The sequence below is a fragment of the Pezoporus flaviventris genome, unplaced genomic scaffold (assembly GCF_033815535.1).
Source record: "Pezoporus flaviventris isolate CSIRO_AGI_PZ_B2104156 unplaced genomic scaffold, CSIRO_AGI_Pfla_v1 ptg000025l, whole genome shotgun sequence".
Taxonomy (NCBI): Eukaryota; Metazoa; Chordata; class Aves; order Psittaciformes; family Psittacidae; genus Pezoporus; species Pezoporus flaviventris.
The window spans coordinates 28,261,364-28,280,531 of record NW_026892573.1 but is presented as its reverse complement, the minus strand read 5'-3'; the positions used below and the strand labels follow the sequence as shown (position 1 = coordinate 28,280,531).

The window sequence follows — 19,168 nt, the reverse complement described above, 5'->3', positions numbered from 1 at the left end:
AGGACTGGGCCACGTAAATGCCCAAGATTACAGAAAATGCTGGCAAATGGGAAATACATCTCTCCCTGATGAGTTTAAGAACTCAGTTTGGATACAGGGAAGGGACTGCATGAGAGCTTAAAGTGACACACTGTTTCTTTTCCAATTTGAAACCCTATGTGCTGTTTTTCCTTGCTTGTTTAAAATAAGCATAGAGAAAAATCTCAGGTTAAACGTTTAAAGTCCCCCTCAGACACCTGTGTTTAGCTCAGTGACACTCAGCTGAAACCCAGAAATCTCCAGTGGTATCTCAGAGCTCTGCCCAACCTGGGAAAGGACCGGGAGAGCCTTTGCAGGGTTTCCCAATGGAGCGATGATCCAGACAGCACAGCTTTGTGCTTTATCCTTGTGCTGCTCTTTCCAATGTGACTGCTTGAAAACACACATCGCCCACTCACCACTGCCAGCAGAACCACCAAAACCTGCTGTGCCCTTCCTTATGGAAGGAATGCATCCCAGAACGTGAAACACACACTGAGACTGAAAGAGGGAAAGGAAAACAGACCACAGCTTCCAGAACCTGCAAGAGGAAAGAGGATCCCAAGGATGCAGTCCTGTGTTCGCTAATAGTTTCCACCAAACAGCGTCTCTAAGAAGCCAAGACCATAAAGGAACTGTGTATATGCACATGTATGAACATGCATAATTAAAGGGGTCTACAGTGATTTAAGGCAGGTGAGGACTGAAGCTACACAAGCCACGCAATCTTGCATCTACACACATATACTAAATTTAGGTTAAGTGGCTTAAATTTGGCTTAAGCAGAATACGCCTTTCATCCCTCCTGATTTCATCGACTAGTTCATTGTCAGATGCTCTGTCTCTATTAGTGGGGAAGCAAAGCAGTGTGTTTTAAGATTTCTCCCACTGTTGCGAGTCCAAACTTCCTCCAGATTTTAGCTTGTTTGCAAGAGATTGAGTAAAATGAAGATTTTTTCCTTTTAGGTCAACATTTTCTTCTGGCAGACTGAGCCTGAAGTGCACTTTATTTCCCTTTAATTTAACAGCTCCAGCAGCTTTTCCAGTTAAATCGACTGTTCATTATTGAGCCCATTTATGAAGGGCTGTGCAGTGCAGTTTAATGAATCCCTGGCACAAAGCTCCCTTTCAGCGTAGGGAAAGAATAGCAGCCTATTTAGGTCCTGTAGGGCTGTATGTCAAAGGCTGCCTATAATACTTGTCAGGGAAGGGCAGAAATTCCCACTGATATAAGAATGTGCAAGAAATCAACTTGCACAACCAACTTGCCGATTAAGACGCGATCAGGAAATGAGTCTGTAGGTTGTGAGCAGTGACACCTGTTTGGGCAGCCAGATTTTCCCATCGCTCCATAACCATATGGGCCGTACAGCAGGGCAGGGGAAGGAAAAGTCCTGCTGTCCCTGTGGTAGAGATTTTCCACCCTCCTGATGCTGTGGTGGAAGGAAAATAGGTATTGGGATTGTGAGGGCTGGGCTCAGCGCTGGGTTTGCTACTATCATAGAGCCATGGAGTGCTTTGGGTTGGAAGGGACCTTCAAAGCTCATCTAGCCCCAATCCCTTGTGATAAACAGGGACACCTTCCACTAGAGCAGGTTGCTCCAAGCCCCGTCCAACCTGGCCTTGAACACTGCCAGGGATGGGGCATCCACAGCTTCTCTGGGCATCCTGTGCCAGCGCCTCAGCACCTTCATAACGAAGAGCATCTTCCTTATGTCAGCCTGAATCTGCCCTCTTTTAGTGAGGAGGCACAGCACAAGATGTTTCCTTCAGGATCCTAGTGGGATCCTGTCCCTGCGTTGCAGAGGGTTTACCCCAGTGTTGGACACTAAGATGGAAGGCTTGGCAAGAATCAGGAGGGCAGATTTCCCTTCTGCAACTGGCTCCAGTGAGGAGCTGCTGCACAAAATTGCTGGCACCATAACACGGTCCTGAGCCACGCAAGGCTTTCTTGTTTGCATAATCTGCTCTCTGCTTTCTGGCCCTCTTGGTCTGTAGGGATAACAAATTGTTCCACTTGTGAAGGGCTTGATCGTGTGGCTGCGAGCTCAGTTTGTGTCCTGTGCGAAGCACCAGTGAGCACGGCGTGTCCCTGCTCCCTTTGATTCACAGGGCTCCCTCTAAAGACACCGAGCTTGGTGCCAAGGGCATTGTCCTGGGAAGCCCTGGTTTAATCCCTGGAGCTGGTTAAGATGCTGCTGCCGATAGCGAGCAAGAAAACAAACAAAACCAGATGAATTTCCTACACCAAAGTGGACAAGAAAATAGCCCTGGATCCCCTTAGTGAGCACTGAACATGGTCCTGCAGGGTGGAGGGGTTGGGATGGGGAAAGCACTTCTGCAGCCACTTCACTCCCCTTGTTCTGATGGGGGGAGAGTGGAGGGACCAGAACATCTGCGTGAACATCTGTCCCAAACATCTGCCTGGGTTGGAGTTATTTTGTGGGTCTAATCCCATCACTTACTGGACATTAGACCTTACCAGCAAGCTGAGGAGGGCACTGATGGGTACGAGAGGCACCCTGTGCATCTGGAGCATCTTCATCCTGAAAGAGCACAGGGAGAAGATTTGGCTCATCCACCCCCTGGGAAAGAGATGTTTTGCAGGGATCACCAAACCACTATTTCCTTGGAAAAATGAAGTGTCTTTGCAAGTTGTTGACATCATGTGGCTTAGCAAATTCCCCTCCGGGCATCACCCAACTCAGGGTAATCAGCTCTGCTTGAGAGCACACGGAGAATAGGCACGTTTAATGCAATTATGAAGGCTTTCTGCATCTCCAGATCTGGTGGAGAATATGTAAATGTGGCTGCTGAGCCCAGCTGAATGCGAACTCCCCTCTGCATGCCCGGCAATTGTTTTAATACTCTGCAAGTTTTAGGAGGCAATAAAGTCTCTCACTAAAGCGTAGCTGAGCTCTCAAAGCTCTTTAATTGAATGAATTCAGCAGAGAAGCCAGGGGCTTTCAGCTTTTGATTTCTCTAAGCCACCGGATATTTAGCCAGTCTGTATAACACCACCCAGACTCACACCCCCCTTTAGACTGGCTATGAAATATTGCTGCTGTACCATTGCGGCAGATACCAACGTCAGGACAACTTAGTTGCTGTATTAGAGTTATTTCATGTTAAGAAATGGTTCCACACTGGCTGCACAGTGATCCCCATTTTCTAGTGGCCTCAAAGTGGATGCAAAACCACCCAGTGGAGCACACAGGGATGTATATGTTGTTCTTTATGTTTCCCCATCAGTGAGCGAGCTTGGAGCAAGCTGCAGAGCTTGATGGGGCTCAACAGGACCTGAGGGTAAAAACTTGGGTAGCTGATCTGTGTCAGTTGATCCAAGCCTGCAGCACGGGCTGGGGAGCAGCTCTGGGGGAAGGGACGTGGGCATCGTGATGGACCTAAACTCAATAGGAGTGAACAGTGTGCTGCTGCAGCAAAGAAAGCCAACAGGATGCTGGGGAACATCAACAGGGGCGTCATCAGCACAGATAAGGATGTCATTGTCCCACTCTGCTCAGTGATTGTCAGGCCACACCTGGGAAACTGTGTTCAGTTTTGGTACCTGTTGTATGAAAACAGATGTTGATGGGCTGGAAGGGTCCAGAGAAAGGCCACAAAGATGATCCAAGCACTGGGCAGTGCATGAGGAAAGGCTGAAGGAGCTGGGACTGTTCAGCCTGGAGAAAAGAAGGCTCAGGGGTGACCTTATCCCCATGTTCCAGCAGTTAAAGGGTGGCTACAGAGAAGATGGAGACTCCCTTTTTTGCAAGGAGTCACATGGAAGAGACGAGGGGTGATGGGCACAAGTTACTCCTGGGGGGATTCTGGCTGGACACAAGAGGAAAAACTTTCCTAATGAGACCCATCAGCCATTGGAACAGTATCCCAGGGATTCCCCAGCGTTGGACACTTAAGGCTCAGCTGGACAGCGTGCTGGGACATCCAGTCTGGGTCATGCTTTGCCAAGCAAGGTTGAAACAGATGATCCTTGCTGTCCCTTCCAACCTGGCATTCGATGATTCTATGACTTACACTCTAGCTAGTTAGTGCAAATCCACTTCCACTCATTCTCACATGGAGAGGTGTCTGGATTTCCCATAGCCCTTGGTCTACCAGGGTTTTCTGTTTCAATGACACGGTTGCACCCTGTGCATCTCCTCAGATAAGGGATTCTGGGAGGCTCCGGCTGAGCAAGTTTTGCATGAGCCCCAGCCCAGATGTGCCGATACCGGAGCCAGGGCTGTACTGGGACCGTGAGGCTCTGCCTGCCCCGGGGCCCTGCTGAGACCTGCCCAGAGGGACCAAGAAAACCAGCACTTTGTTTTGTAGTGGATTTGAAGCCTGTGTGTGTTTCATCCCATGGAACACATGCTTCCTCTTCTCTCCTCTTTGAAACACATGCTTTGCATTCAACGCGTGTTTGAAACCACAGTGACGTGGGTTTGGCAGATTTCTCCATTTGACCACCAAACACAGCCTTAGGAGCCTGTTCCTTTTTCTTCTGCAGAGATTTGCTTTCTGTTTTTTCCTGCTAACACAAACCTGCTGCATTTCTAATGAATCAGTGCAGGCCAAGAAAACTTTCTTTACTTCAGTCAAAATCAGATACGCATATGTATTGATATCTGGATATATCAAATCATAGAATCATCCCAGACTGGTTTGGGTTGGAAGGGACCTTAAAGCTCATCCAGTTCCACCCCCCTGCCACGGGCAGGGACACCTTCCACTAGAGCAGGTTGCTCCAAGCCCCTGTGTCCAACCTGGCCTTGAACACTGCCAGGGATGGGGCAGCCACAGCTTCTCTGGGCACCCTGTGCCAGCGCCTCAGCACCCTCACAGGGAAGAGCTTCTCCCTAATATCTCATCTCAATCTCCCCTCTTTCAGCTTAAAACCATCACTGAAATCACTGAAAATGAACTGGAGCTCAAAGGGTCGAGGTTGCACTGCATCAATGTAAGAGTTTTCTAAAGGCAAATCAAACCAAACACCCTTTTCCCCCATAAAAGACACACCAGTTCCTTCAGGAGCTGTTATTGGTACTTTCAGTAGCCACTAATTTTTCTGCCTTCCATATGGAAGATTTATATCGCTGCTTCACTGAACCCGCACAAGTAGAACTCATCAGTTTTAACTGAATGCAATCCAGGGATAGCAGCACTGGATTTTCTCAGGGCTTGTCCTGACCAGGAACACACAACAATGGGCAATGGGTGTACCACTGAGTTTGGGTTTTTCCCAACCAGCCTTTAGCAAATTAATGTAAACCTGTGCATCCTGGGGGGTGACAGAACAAGCACCTCTCCATGCCCGTACCCATGCTCCTAGAGCAGCGCAGGGGATCCAGCACCCCAGCCTGAGGCAGAAGATAATGCCAGCAATGGGGACAGTGCTGGGATGGGTGCACGATGGTGATGGAGTCTGCCCTGAGCAGGGCTGGGCTGCAGCTTCATGCAGCTGATTGGGGGTGCCTGTGTACAGGGGGGGCGTGTATGTGTCCCAGGGTGTGTTTGCCTGTCCTGGGGTGTCTGTACCTGTACCTGTCCTGAAGGGATGTACATACCGGTCCTGGGGGCTCTGTACCTGTCCTGGGGTGTCTGTACCTGTCCCAAAGGGATGTACATACCGGTCCTGGGGCTCTGTACCTGTCCTGGGGTGTCTGTACCTGTCCTGAAGGGATGTACATACCGGTCCTGGGGGCTCTGTACCTGTCTTGGGGTGTCTGTACCTGTCCCAAAGGGATGTACTTACCGGTCCTGGGGCCTCTGTACTTGTCTTGGGGTGTCTGTACCTGCCCCAAAGGGATGTACATACCGGTCCTGGGGGCTCTGTACCTGTCTTGGGGTGTCTGTACCTGTACCTGTCCCAAAGGGATGTACATACCGGTCCTGGGGGCTCTGTACCTGTCCCGAAGGGATGTACATACCGGTCCTGGGGGCTCTGTACCTGTCCCGAAGGGATGTACATACCGGTCCTGGGGGCTCCGTACCTGCCCCGAAGGGATGTACATACCGGTTCCAGGGGCTCTGTACCTGCCCCAAAGGGATGTACATACCGGTCCTGGGGGCTCTGTACCTGTTTTGGGGTGTCTGTACCTGTCCCGAAGGGATGTACATACCGGTCCTGGGGGCTCTGTGCCTGCCCCGAAGGGATGTACATACCGGTCCTGGGGGCTCTGTGCCTGCCCCGAAGGGATGTACATACCGGTCCTGGGGGCTCTGTACCTGCCCCGAAGGGATGTACATACCGGTTCCGGGGGCTCTGTACCTGCCCCAAAGGGATGTACATACCGGTCCTGGGGGCTCTGTACCTGTTTTGGGGTGTCTGTACCTGTCCCAAAGGGATGTACATACCGGTCCTGGGGCTCTGTACCTGTCCTGGGGTGTCTGTACCTGTACCTGTCCTGAAGGGATGTACATACCGGTCCTGGGGGCTCTGTACCTGTCTTGGGGTGTCTGTACCTGTACCTGTCCCAAAGGGATGTACCTACCGGTCCTGGGGGCTCTGTACCTGTCCCAAAGGGATGTACATACCGGTCCTGGGGGCTCTGTGCCTGCCCCGAAGGGATGTACATACCGGTCCTGGGGGCTCTGTACCTGCCCCGAAGGGATGTACATACCGGTTCCGGGGGCTCTGTACCTGCCCCAAAGGGATGTACATACCGGTCCTGGGGGCTCTGTACCTGTTTTGGGGTGTCTGTACCTGTCCCAAAGGGATGTACATACCGGTCCTGGGGCTCTGTACCTGTCCTGGGGTGTCTGTACCTGTACCTGTCCTGAAGGGATGTACATACCGGTCCTGGGGGCTCTGTACCTGTCTTGGGGTGTCTGTACCTGTACCTGTCCCAAAGGGATGTACCTACCGGTCCTGGGGGCTCTGTACCTGTCCCAAAGGGATGTACATACCGGTCCTGGGGGCTCTGTACCTGTCCCGAAGGGATGTACATACCGGTCCCGGGGGCTCTGTACCTGCCCCAAAGGGATGTACATACCGGTCCTGGGGGCTCTGTACCTGTTTTGGGGTGTCTGTACCTGTCCCGAAGGGATGTACATACCGGTCCTGGGGGCTCTGTGCCTGCCCCAAAGGGATGTACATACCGGTTCTCGGGGCTCTGTACCTGTTTTGGGGTGTCTGTACCTGCCCCGAAGGGATGTACATACCGGTCCTGGGGGCTCTGTGCCTGCCCCAAAGGGATGTACATACCGGTCCTTGGGCTCTGTACCTGTTTTGGGGTGTCTGTACCTGCCCCGAAGGGATGTACATACCGGTCCTTGGGCTCTGTACCTGTTTTGGGGTGTCTGTACCTGCCCCAAAGGGATGTACATACCGGTCCTGGGGGCTCTGTGCCTGCCCCAAAGGGATGTACATACCGGTCCTTGGGCTCTGTACCTGTTTTGGGGTGTCTGTACCTGCCCCGAAGGGATGTACATACCGGTCCTTGGGCTCTGTACCTGTTTTGGGGTGTCTGTACCTGCCCCAAAGGGATGTACATACCGGTCCTGGGGGCTCTGTACCTGCCCCAAAGGGATGTACTTACCCGTCCCGGGGGCTCTGTACCCACCCCATGGGCTCTGTACCCATCCCGGGCGCTCTGCTCCCCCCTCCCCTCCGCCTCCCCGGCCGGGGGCTGTGCGCAGCGGTGCGGGCCCGTCCCCTGCGCTGCCGGGCGGGAGGCGGGGAGGGCCGTGCCCGGCCCCGCTCCGAGGGCTCCTCCTCCGCCGCCTTTTCCCCGCCGCCGCCGCCCGCTCGGCGCAGCCCAAGGGAGCTCGGGGCGCCGGCGCCCCGGCCATGGCCGTGCCCGCCGCGCTGCTCAGCCCCCATCACCTCCTCTCCTTCTGCTTCCCCGCCGCCGGCGGCCTGCTGGGCTATGCCGACCTGGAGAAGGGCTACGAGGGCGGCGGCGACGCCGCCGGGGACTTTAAAGAAGCCACCAGGGACCTGCTGAGCTTCATCGACTCTGCCTCCAGCAACATCAAGCTGGCGCTGGACAAGCCGGTGAAGTCCAAGCGGAAGGTGAACCACCGCAAGTACCTGCAGAAGCAGATCAAGCGCTGCACCGGCATCATCGCCGCCGCCCCGCCGCCGCCTCCCGCTCCTCCAGCGCCCTCCGCCTCCTCCCCGCCCGCTTCATGCCCCGCTAAGCCCCCGCCGCGCCGGGAGGGCTCGCAGGGAGCCAGCAGCCTCCAGAGCAAGAGCCTGGCCGCGCTCTTCGGGTCGCTGCAGCACGGCCCCGGGCCGGCGGGCGGCGGGGAGGCGGCGGGAGGCGGCGGCGGGGCTGCGGGGGGCGGCGGCGGGGCTGCGGGGGGCGGCCCGCGGAAGGTGCCGCTGCGGGACCGCAACCTGCCCCCTTCCTTCTTCACGGAGCCGGCGCTGCCCGCCGCCGCCCGAGGGCCAGTACCGGGCGCTAAGGAGCCGGAGAAGGGCGGCGGGGATGCGGTTGAGTTCTTCGAGCTGCTCGGCCCCGAGTACAGCGCGCTGCTGCCCGAGCACGCCGCCCCGCAGGACGCCTTCCCCGGCGGCGCGGCCGCCCGCCTGCCCGCCGAGCTGGGCCTGGAGCACGGCCTCTACGACGCGGCGCTGCCGCTGCCCAGCGCCCATCACCCGCTGCTGGGCGGGCTGCTCTACCCCGAGCCCTGGAGCCCGCCCGGGCCGTGCAGCCCCGGCAAGAAGGCGCCGTCTGAAGCGCTGCGCCCGCTGTACCCCGGCGGTGGGGAGCCGGCCCCCGGCGGCGGCAGCGAGGAACCCGGCGGGCACCTTCCGGCGGGGTTCGCTTCCTTCTTCCCCGAGTGCCCGCTGCCCCCGCCGCAGGTGCCCTATGAGTACAGCGCCGGCTTCCACCGCGCCGCCTTCCCCGGGCTGTAGGGCCGCGATGGGGGACGGGGTGGGACGCGGGTCCCGACCCGGAACGACGGCTCCCGCAGGATTCATGCTGCGAGCCGCCTCCCCCTGCGGCTTGGGGCCGCTGCGAGTAAAATGTGAGGTGATGGGTTCCTTTCACAGCGGCCGGTGACCGCCTTCCATCGGGGTCGGGGTTTGTCCGGCTGCAGGCAGACGCGGCTCGGTGTCTGCGGCGTTGCAACGGGGGCAAGCGGTGACTCCTTGTCCGTGATTTCCGTCTCCCAGCTCGGCCACCTCTTGCGGTGCCTTTAGCGTTTTTCCCAGGCTCCCCAGTGCGGGTGGAGGACACAAAGGCGAGGAAAAGAGATGTTCCAGTGAAGCAATGCTGCTACCAAAACTTAAAGAGTCCTGAGGTCGAACAGCGTCTTGCAGGATCTTGCAAACAGCAACTGACAGCGGTGCTGAAGCGATGGTGTACGCTGGGGACAGAACCGCACCGTGCTGCGGGGAAGTGATTCCTACAGACCACTGGATTCCTTCCAGGAACGTGTCAGAGCTCGGAAGGCGCCGCGGCTCGGTCTCACCGTGTACAGGAGATGATTTGATAATCATTTAAGTTATGTAAAAGAGTCTATGATAGGTCCTATAAAAATAAAGCTACACAATAGATCTGGGGTCTGTGATTGTTACTGCCGCTGACACGCAGCGTTCGAGGGGCTCTGTAATGGTTTCTTGGCAGGAGTTTAGACGGGCGGTGGGTTTTGTCTCCCCTGAATTGATCGGAATGCCGCGGTTCATCCGCGGTGCCCTCTGCTTGTTTGTACCGGCTGTTTCTTGAACGTGGTGGAAAGAAAGGAACGCGGCTCAGCTCCAAAGCCAAGGGATAAAAACTGTTACAGTTATGGAAACAGATCAAAATACCCGAGGTTTCCCATTGAGCCGCAGTCCCATGGCCTGGCTCCCTGCCAGTCCCAAATGGATTGTTTGTTTTTGAGACGGGATCCACGCAGGGATCGGGCTGAGGCTTTACCCCCGGCGGTGACAAATCCTTGTGCCTCCTATCTCTTAAAACACGTTGTGAAAGGTAAAACGGTTTTCTTCACTCGTCAACCCAGATTTAATCTCTCAGAGACTTGGGGTCAGGATGATGGGGTGTGTGGAAAGGGGAAGTGAGATTATTGGCAATAAACCATGAAATGATTTGTATCAGGAACTGGCTTAATTTTACTTCTAAACAGCAAGAGCTGTGGTTTCTGCTGTTTCTTTCCTCCCCTAAAGCTGCCGAAAGTCTCCACAAGCTGCTTGGGAAGGACCCACTGTGGATGAACGTCCGCAGCATCCCAGTGTCCAACAGTTAACACTGTTAAGGAAGCGCACTTCTCTAAGCTTCAGGAGAGCCTGTATGAGGATCAGTGGGTGGCAGGTCCAGCCAGGGTAGCCTAAAATGAGGTTAATCCTGCCCTGCTGCTGGTTTTGGTGCAGGGACAATGTCCCGTTGTCCATCATGTTGGCAAACCTACCCATGAAGAGTGCATGTGCTCACTGTCACGAGCAGCGCTCTGGTGGGTCCAAGCAGAACCTGTGTGTAACTGCATTGAGAATCAATAGACAAGACCAAACTGGAGGTTATTTCGTGTGCAGAGGTGGTGCTTTTGAGTTTAGGATCTGCTTCAAGCATGTGAATGTATAGCACATGCTGGTGGGTGCTTGGAGTACTTCAGCTCGGTGGTGCTGCACTAATGTAATCAATCCTTCTTTCACTTAGGATTTCACTGAGCAAGTTATTTCCTTCACAAGCTCAATATGCCAGTGTCTGTTAATGAAGGATCTAATCCTGAAGACCTTCCAGCCTATCCTGTCAGCTGTCCCACTGGGACATGGGGATCTTGCTCAAAAGAAAGTCTAAAATACCTGGAAATACTCAAGGCCAGGTTGGAAGGGGCTTGGAGCAAGCTGCTGTAGTGGAAGGTGTCCCTGCCCGTGGCAGGGGTTGGAACTGCCTGAGCTTTAAGGTCCCTTCCAACCCAAACCACTCTGTGATTCTATGACAAAACAGATTCTCTCCTGGCCCACAGGCCTTACCTTTTTATTCCAAGTAGTTGTGAAGTGCCACAAATCTGACCTGCTGGTGGTTTTCACCCATTTGGTGCTCTGCTTCCTTGTACTGTGGTGCTTTTCCTTACCTGGGATCTTCCTTACCTGTGGTGCTCAGGAGTTGAGCATCATCACCCTGCTGGTGTTAGATCTTGCCTCAAACCAGTGTGAGAAGCAGCTCTGAGGGTATCAGCAGAGCTGGGCTGGTGTAGAACTCCTGTGGCAGCCAGCTCCAGATGCTGCCAGCTCGGGGGGGTTCTCCTTGGGCTTGCAAGAAGCTTGGGGCAGGCTCCAGGAGCTGCTCTGTTGGCTGAGCAGCAGCTGCAGATGTTGCTTCAGCTCTGCAATAGCTCCTGAAGAAGGGATTTTCAGTTTATAGGAGCTTACACTGAGGAAAATGAAGGAACAGTAAATCAGCATCAGTGTTCTTGGGAGTACGGCTGTGTTTGTGCCACAGGATGCATGTGAGGAGCGCCTGTGTTGGGATGCTGGGTAAGGCTGGGAAGGAGCTACCACCACCCGGGCTGATCCGTGCTGCTTTACCCACCACACAGCCCATACAAAGGACTTGTGTGAGCTCCCGGGGAGTGCTTGGAGCTGCTCCCTGTGCTGCAGGGGGGCCAGGGCGTCCCTACCAGACCAGGGGATGCCATCGAGCCAGCTGCATCTGTTATCTGCTTTGTGCATGTGTGGGCTCTTTTTGTTGTGGTTGTTTCCCCCAGGCACTGCAAATGTCACAGGAGACTGGCACCCTTGGGGAACTGTTCTCAACACCGAGGAGCATCATCTGTAGGAATAAAACCTTTTGTAATCGAGATATTTTGGTTCATCTGCTGTGTGCTTTTACAAGGGCTCTGTCCCGAGGAACCGAGGCTTGATCCGTTTTAGCTTTTCTGTCTTAAAAGAAATGTGTCCCTTTGAATAGAAGTGGGTTGTGTTTGGTTGGACTATCAAGGTCAGGCTATCAAACGACTTTGTTTTCAAAGCATGCAGTGAGTTTCCTCAGATACACTGAATTCTGCTTTGTTGCTGTTTTTACACATATTGTCTGATTTAACAGATTTTGGTGGAAAAACATACAATCTTAGTAGTTTTTCATATAAAGATGTGATAAAGGGGAATGACAAGAACCCTTCATTCCCTTTTTAAGTGATGGAATCTCACCTTTCCTCAATGCTGATTTACTGATGAACAACAAAGGATTCACCACAAACAGTGGTTCCTGTCTCAGTATTCTGTTACTTAAATGGTCTGGGTTTTGTCCAAAGCTGCTTCAAGAAAGCAGAGAGATTCCTTTATTTTAATGGATGGGCTTTTGAAACACACTCACCAACTACTGACTGTTGGGGCTGTTCAGCCTGGAGAAGAGAAGGCTGCGTGGAGACCTCATAGCAGTCTCCAGTATCTGAAGGGAGCCTATAGGGATGCTGGGGAGGGACTCTTCATTAGGGACTGTAGTGATAGGACAAGGGGTAACAGGTTCAAACTTAACAGGGAAAGTTTAGATTTGATATAAGGAAGAAGTTTTTTACTGTGAGGGTGGTGAGGCACTGCAATGAGTTGCCCAGGGAAGCTGTGAATGCTCCATCCCTGGCAGTGTTCAAGGCCAGGTTGGACAGAGCCTTGGGTGAGATGGTTTAGTGTGAGGTGTCCCTGCCCATGGCAGGGGGGTTGGAACTGGATGATCTTAAGGTCCTTTCCAACCCTAACCATTCTATGATTCTATGACTGACCTGAGCTTGGGATTGCTCTCACATAGCCTGACCATCGGCGATGGGTCATCTTTGATGAGCTTACGTAGTTGTCCAAACACTGTCAGTAAAAAAGATGCAGAAGTTTCTTGTAACCTCCTTTTGTTTGGTCCTTTTGAATAAACTGCTTCTGGCACCAGTGCAAAACCTGAAGGTCATCCTGCAGTTCCTGGCAGCCGGAGGGAAAAGGTGGTGGAGCGGTTCTGTAGCGATGTGCAGGCAGTTAGGTTGGAAATGTGAGAGTGCACAAATCTGACTGCATGAAATGAGAGCTGGGAATGCTTTCAGGCTAGCTTTATGTCAACAGAAGAGACTGCAGCTGCTTTCTATTCAATGAACTCATCTTTTTTAAGATTGGTAAATGCTTGTTTAAAATCCAATGGGTTTTGTTGCATGTCTACATACAAGAGTAAAGATAGAGTGTGCAATTAATAGAGAATAATATTAAAGAGCAATGATAGAGTGCATTACATGGGGCCTACAAGAATACTGGAGAGGTAATTTTTACAAGGTCAACTGAGGACAGGACAAGGGGAATGGCTTTAACCTGCCAGAGGGGAGACTGAGATGAGCTCTTAGGCAGAAGCTCTTCCCTGAGGGGGTGCTGAGGCACTGGCACAGGGTGCCCAGAGAAGCTGTGGCTGCCCCATCCCTGGCAGTGTTCAAGGCCAGGTTGGACACAGGGGCTTGGAGCAAGCTGCTCTAGTGTGAGCTTTAAGGTCCCTTCCAACACAACCCAGTCTGGGATTCTGTAATTACAGTTCCCCCCCTCTCCCCACATCTGTGTGGGTACAGCTTGGCAGAGGATTGCTGAAAGGTGCTATGAAAGGTGAGAGGAGAGCTTGTTTTCTGTGTTACAGTATTTTCCAATACCTCACTTTAACCTGGATCATCCCTGGTGACTCCCCTTCCTCACTGGTAGGGAACTACATCACTAGACCAGCCTTTTGTGCTTTCTGGACCCCTCCTTATCAAATGTAAATATACTGACAAAGCATCATTTTCCAAGGTTATTTTGGTTGTAGTCCACAGACCCACAGTTAGAACCCCAGAATCACAGAATAGCTAGGACTGGAAAGGACCTTAAGATTATCCAGTTCCAATCCCCCTGCCATGCACAGGGACACTTCACACTAAACCATGTCACTCAAGGCTCTGTCCAACCTGGCCTTGAACACTGCCACGAATGGAGCATTCACAACTTCCTTGGGCAACCCATTCCAGTGCCTCAGCACCCTAACAGTAAAGAATTTCCTCCTTATAGCCAATCTAAACTTCCTTTGTTTCAGTTTTAACCCGTTACCCCTTGTCCTATTACTACAGTCCCTAATGAAGAGTCCCTCTCCAGCATCCCTATAGGCCCCCTTCAGATACTGGAAGGCTGCTAGGAGGTCTCCACGCAGCCTTCTCTTCTCCAGGCTGAACAGCCCCAACTTCCTCAGCCTGTCTTCATATGGGAGGTGCTCCAGTCCCCTGATCATCCTCGTGGCCCTTCTCTGGACTTGTTCCAACAGTTCCATGTCCTTTTTATGTTGAGGACACCAGAACTGCACACAATGCTCCAGGTGAGGTCTCACAAGAGCAGAGCAGAGGGGCAGGATCACCTCCTTCGACCTGCTGGTCACGCTCCTTTTGATGCAGCCCAGGATACGGTTGGCTTTCTGGGCTGCAAGCGCAAACTGAAGCCGGCTCAGGTTCATCTTCTCATTGACCAGTTGCCCAGGGATCACAGACTCAACATCACTGCATTGCTGTCCATAGAAAACATCTTTAACTGCTTGAATTGGCAGGCATAGATTGGATGAATATGCAACATTTCTTGAATGATCCCTCATCTCTCCTCTGAGATGGGGGAATCGTGTTTCATTTAGATCTTTGCTACCCTTCCACAGGCATCTAAAGCTTACCACTTTACCCTGTGCTTCTTCCAGGTATTCCCTGACAATGTTGGCCTGGTCCATAATGATGGGAGAAGGACAGGATTCGAGCTCTGTGGTAACAGGTTCCAGTGCTCCCATTAGTGCCTGTTCTATGTGTTAGGATGTCTCCTGGTGGCATTTCAGACTGCCGTAGCCTTAGTAGCTAATTGCTATTCAGCCTGCAGCCTCTGCTGAATGAATTCTGGCTGGTGCTGCTGTGCAACACGAGGAGGGGACTGTCCCCATTTGCTACCCTGCCTCTTTACCGTAAGTGCCACCCCTCAGCTGTGTGCGCTGAAGTGAACTGTACCTGTGCTGCTGTTACTCCAGGCTGGGATCAACGCCCAAGTCCATCTTCAAGGATGGTTTGGAGTCATACTGATTGATTAGCTCAGGAATATGGCTGGGGTTCGACTCAGCCATAGCTCAGCTGAGCAAATCTGCTTGCAGACTGGATGTGAATTAAACCCGAGATACTGGGTGACAAGGATACTACTTTAGTAGCTGTATCTGGGGAATACGGACTGCTTTCTGTTTGAGTGGAAGCTGGGCATAATTGCTACTGATTGTTTCTTGTGTTCAGCTTTACAAAAGACTCAGGCCCACTGCTTAAACCTGTGCTGTGCCTCCTCAGTGCTGAAAGCTCAGTGAATGGTTTGTAATGGGATGTTGCCACGGTACCCCTCAGATATAGGGAATCCTGCCTGAGACAGGGGGTGGTGGCACAGGAGAGGCAGTGGCCCAGATTTGGTCTCTTACCATTTCCTTAATTGCAGACGGAGACACAAGCTCTTCTACGCCAGGTAAAGGTAAAGAACAAGTTTAAAGCAACTGAGGTTGTATTGAGCTGAGCTCTTAGGCAGAAGTTCTTCCCTGTGAGGGTGCTGAGGCGCTGGCACAGGTTGCCCAGAGAAGCTGTGGCTGCCCCATCCCTGGCAGTGTTCAAGGCCAGGTTGGACACAGGGGCTTGGAGCAAGCTGCTCTAGTGGAAGGTGTCCCTGCCCATGGCAGGGGCTGGAACTGGATGCGCTTTAAGGTCCCTTCCGACCCAAACCAGTCTGGGATTCTATGATCCTTTACCGTTCTGCAGGCAGTCATCCAAACATCATGGCTTGAGCCTATGCTGAGTGTACTTTGGTCTCTACTATGGGTTCAGGCTGAAAAAGTACTGCAAGGTGGCCTCGAGAGCTATCCTGGACCCTCTGTTAGTACGACATACATAACACTTCCTTCTTGTCCCATGTCTGTTTGATGAACTGAGCTCCTAACCTAGCTGCAGTGCTTCTTTGGATATAGAAGATGAGGACCCAAAGGTGCTCTTTCCTTCCAACAGTTAGAAATGAGGTTTCTAGTGAATTTGTGAGATCTCTGAAAATCACAACCATTTTCCAAACCAATCTGCAGGAGTTATAGATGAAACTACCATTCATTGTTCTGCCTGCTGACCATATGAATACAGGCTGGGTGATAGATCTCTTGTTTGAGTAATACCAGCCAGTGATCAAATCTTACCCCAGTTCCAGGAGTCTGCTCCCTGTTGGTGGTTTGTCATCTTGATTCATTAGGTCTGGAGTAAATAGCCCTGTTGTCTTCATTATAGAGAAAGCAAAGGTCAGATAGGTAAAACTGGGTGTCAATTCTAACCAAAGGGGAGATTCCATCCTTCTGTCCCCATTTGTCATCAGTGGGTAATGAATAAAGAACCATTTTTTGCATAGTAACGCTGGGCAGTAGAGCAGGGCTTTAAAGAACAGCTGTAATTGCTTCCCTGCACTCCAATAATTGAATATAAATCAATTACCACCATTGTAGGTGTTTGAACAGCCAAGCTTGCTCTGTGAAGAGACGCCCCTTTCTCTCTCGTTTAACAGCCAGACCTTTAGCGGCTTTGTTTAGCCACATATCTGGGACAGATGAGTCAAACTCGGTCATTAATTAGTGGTTTTATCAAGATGCTCCTTTCAGGACTGAAAGGTCAGCACACCCTCGAGGTGCTGGCAACACACAGGTCCCCATTTGCACATCAAGTCATGGCTTGTGAGGAAGAAGCCGCAGAAAAGGAGTTCCAGGGTAGAGGTTTAATTCAGGGTGGCTGTTGTAAGCACATGCCTGGTGTGCTGAGCACAGCCATGATGGGCAGACAGGGGTTTTAATCCTGATGTCTGTGATTGGTATTATGGATTAGGGGACCCTTGAGGCTGCTGACACAAACACCAGGCACAAGGGCTGAAGGGAGGCATGAGTGATAGGACAAGGGGTGATGGGTTTAAACTGAGACAGGGGAAGTTCAGGTTAGATCTAAGGGAGAAGTTCTTTACTGTAAGGGTGGTGAGGCACTGGAATGGGTTTCCCAAGGAAGTTGTGAATGCTCCATCCCTGGCAGTGTTCAAGGCCAGGTTGGACAGAGCCTTGGGTGACATGGTTTAGTGTGAGGTGTCCCTGCCCATGGCAGGGGGGTTGGAACTGGATGATCTTAAGGTCCTTTCCAACCCAAACCATTCTGTGATTCTATGAGAAGCATGGCCGTGACTTCAATATCATTTAGTTTTACTGCATTGCTCAGAGACCCTTTGGTTGTCAAAGCCACATGCTGGCTCCTGGATGCTGTTTTACTATGGGACAAATGCCACCTGACTAATGCAGACCATCTGGCATTATAAATAAGATGCATTTTTGTCAAGTAATACATGAGTGAGTAGGCAAAGAGAAGTTTTCTTGGCAGAAGTAATTCAGGGATCAGTCAACTGCTAGGCTTAGCATCATGTTAGGGTTCCATAGCGATGCTGTCTGGGCTTGAAATAGTTATTAATATTGCCATATTATTACATGTATTGATACATTTTTCTTGCATTTATGCTACTTTTATCATTGTTTTCAAATAAACTGATTTTTTTTTTTTTTTAAAGGAAGAGAAAAAAGAACAGTTTGGGAATAGAGGAATTGTGCAGCTGAGAGAAAAAGTGGGGGCAAAAAAGAGGAATCCAAACTGATCTGCTAGAACTAGCCTTGCTTGGAGTTAGAAAACAAACCACAGACATCAGCTAAAAGTCCTCCAGTATTTAACTTGTGGTTTTCCTCCACTGATTTAATCTCTTTCACTAGTTAATGTGCCTCGTAGAGCAGCCACACAGCACTTTCTGGTTTCAATAAGGACTTCCTCTGCAGGAGATTTTCCTCCTACAAGACTGGACAAGGCAAAAGCACTCATTGCTACTGCTTAAATCCCTTTTAAAACAGCGACGTACGACTGGCAGGACCTTCCCAGCTCGGCAAGGCCACGGCTAGAAGTGCTCTACAGCCCTCAAGTGGTTCACTTGGGGTCCTACACGTTGGGAACAGGAGGCTCCAGCTTCGGCGAAGAAGCTTCCATGGTGGGTATAGCTTCCCTTCCCAATAGCTTCCCTTCCCAATAGCTTCCCTTCCCAATAGCTTCCCTTCCCAGAAAAGGCACACAGGGAACTTGCTGCGCTCTCGCCAGCCTTCCCCTTCCAGCCTTCCCCGTCCTTCCCAGCTCCATGGAGGACTGTCTTCCAGCAGCTTTAGGATATTCACCTGCATCTTCACCTATGGAGCAAGTCAAAGCACACTGCACACACGTTACAAGCACACAGACACTGGGGAGACTGACTCATCTCCAACAGGATGAGGTGCATTTCCTCGTGTTAAAACCCACTTAAAGATGCTAAATGAGGACTCTGGTACCCAGCCTCGGCTTTGCTGTGTGTGAGCAGTGTGAACCGGGAAGGGAAGAGCTGCCTGCAAGCCCCTCTGTTCTTTCCCAGTTATGACCATGATCACACTGGGGTGGTATTTGGTGGGCCATGGGGGGCCCCCCTGGGAATCTGTGACACAGAGAAGCTCCACTGTGGCTGGTGGCAGTGCTTCCTTAGCAGCGCCCAGCAAGAGATGCAGTGATGAAGCCATGTAGTGATGCAGGAATGGATGGATTTGGAGGTGCCCTGGTCTCCTGCTTGGCTTCCCTAGGCTCCTGTTCCCTTGGAGAGCAGCCTGCACTGCAAAGGGGAGGGAATCTGTTGTCCCCATGCGAATGGAGGTTTGGGGTTTGTTTCCAAGGGCCTGGAGCACAGGACAGCACCAGGCTGCATGGCCCATGCACATCCATGGCATGGATGAGACTCGCCAGACACAAAGCAGGAAAGGGTAGCACTGCCCAAGTGTGCAGCTCTCCCAGGGCAATGCACACACTTCCCATCACATCCAGAGAGCCAAAGGGAAAGCGTGTGTGAGGGATGATCATGCATACAGCTCCCACCATGGTAGCAGGGCTCTGAGCTTCCCATGGGCGCTCCCACTAAGAATGGGACTCTTTGCTTCTGTGGTGGCCCGGGTAGCTTCTCCGGAGGCATCTGAGCTGGGAGCCAGGCACTATGTTAAGCAAGCAGGAATATGCAGTGCTGACTGACTGTGACGGGCTGCAGCCATGGTCCATCTCTCTCCTTGGAGCACTGACTTGGACTCTGATTCATTCCCTGCTGATATGCTCCCAAAGAGAAAAAGCAGCAGCAAGTAAAAAAACATAG

The 19,168-nt window shown here is 52.1% G+C and overlaps 1 protein-coding gene and 1 long non-coding RNA gene across 2 annotated transcripts; both read left to right on the top strand.

Annotated features, from left to right (window-relative positions):
• The first annotated feature begins 246 nt into the window (after positions 1 to 246).
• Positions 247 to 9,536, top strand: LOC133271648 (uncharacterized). The gene is made up of 2 exons (XR_009744209.1): positions 247 to 1,316; positions 9,188 to 9,536. It is a non-coding gene; the product is annotated as an uncharacterized LOC133271648 (long non-coding RNA).
• FAM181B (family with sequence similarity 181 member B) lies at positions 7,742 to 9,536 on the top strand. Its single transcript, XM_061457933.1, has one exon. It carries the CDS (start codon positions 7,814 to 7,816, stop codon positions 8,885 to 8,887), a length of 1,074 nt encoding a protein of 357 aa, XP_061313917.1. The 5' UTR covers positions 7,742 to 7,813; the 3' UTR covers positions 8,888 to 9,536.
• Positions 9,537 to 19,168: the final 9,632 nt, after the last annotated feature.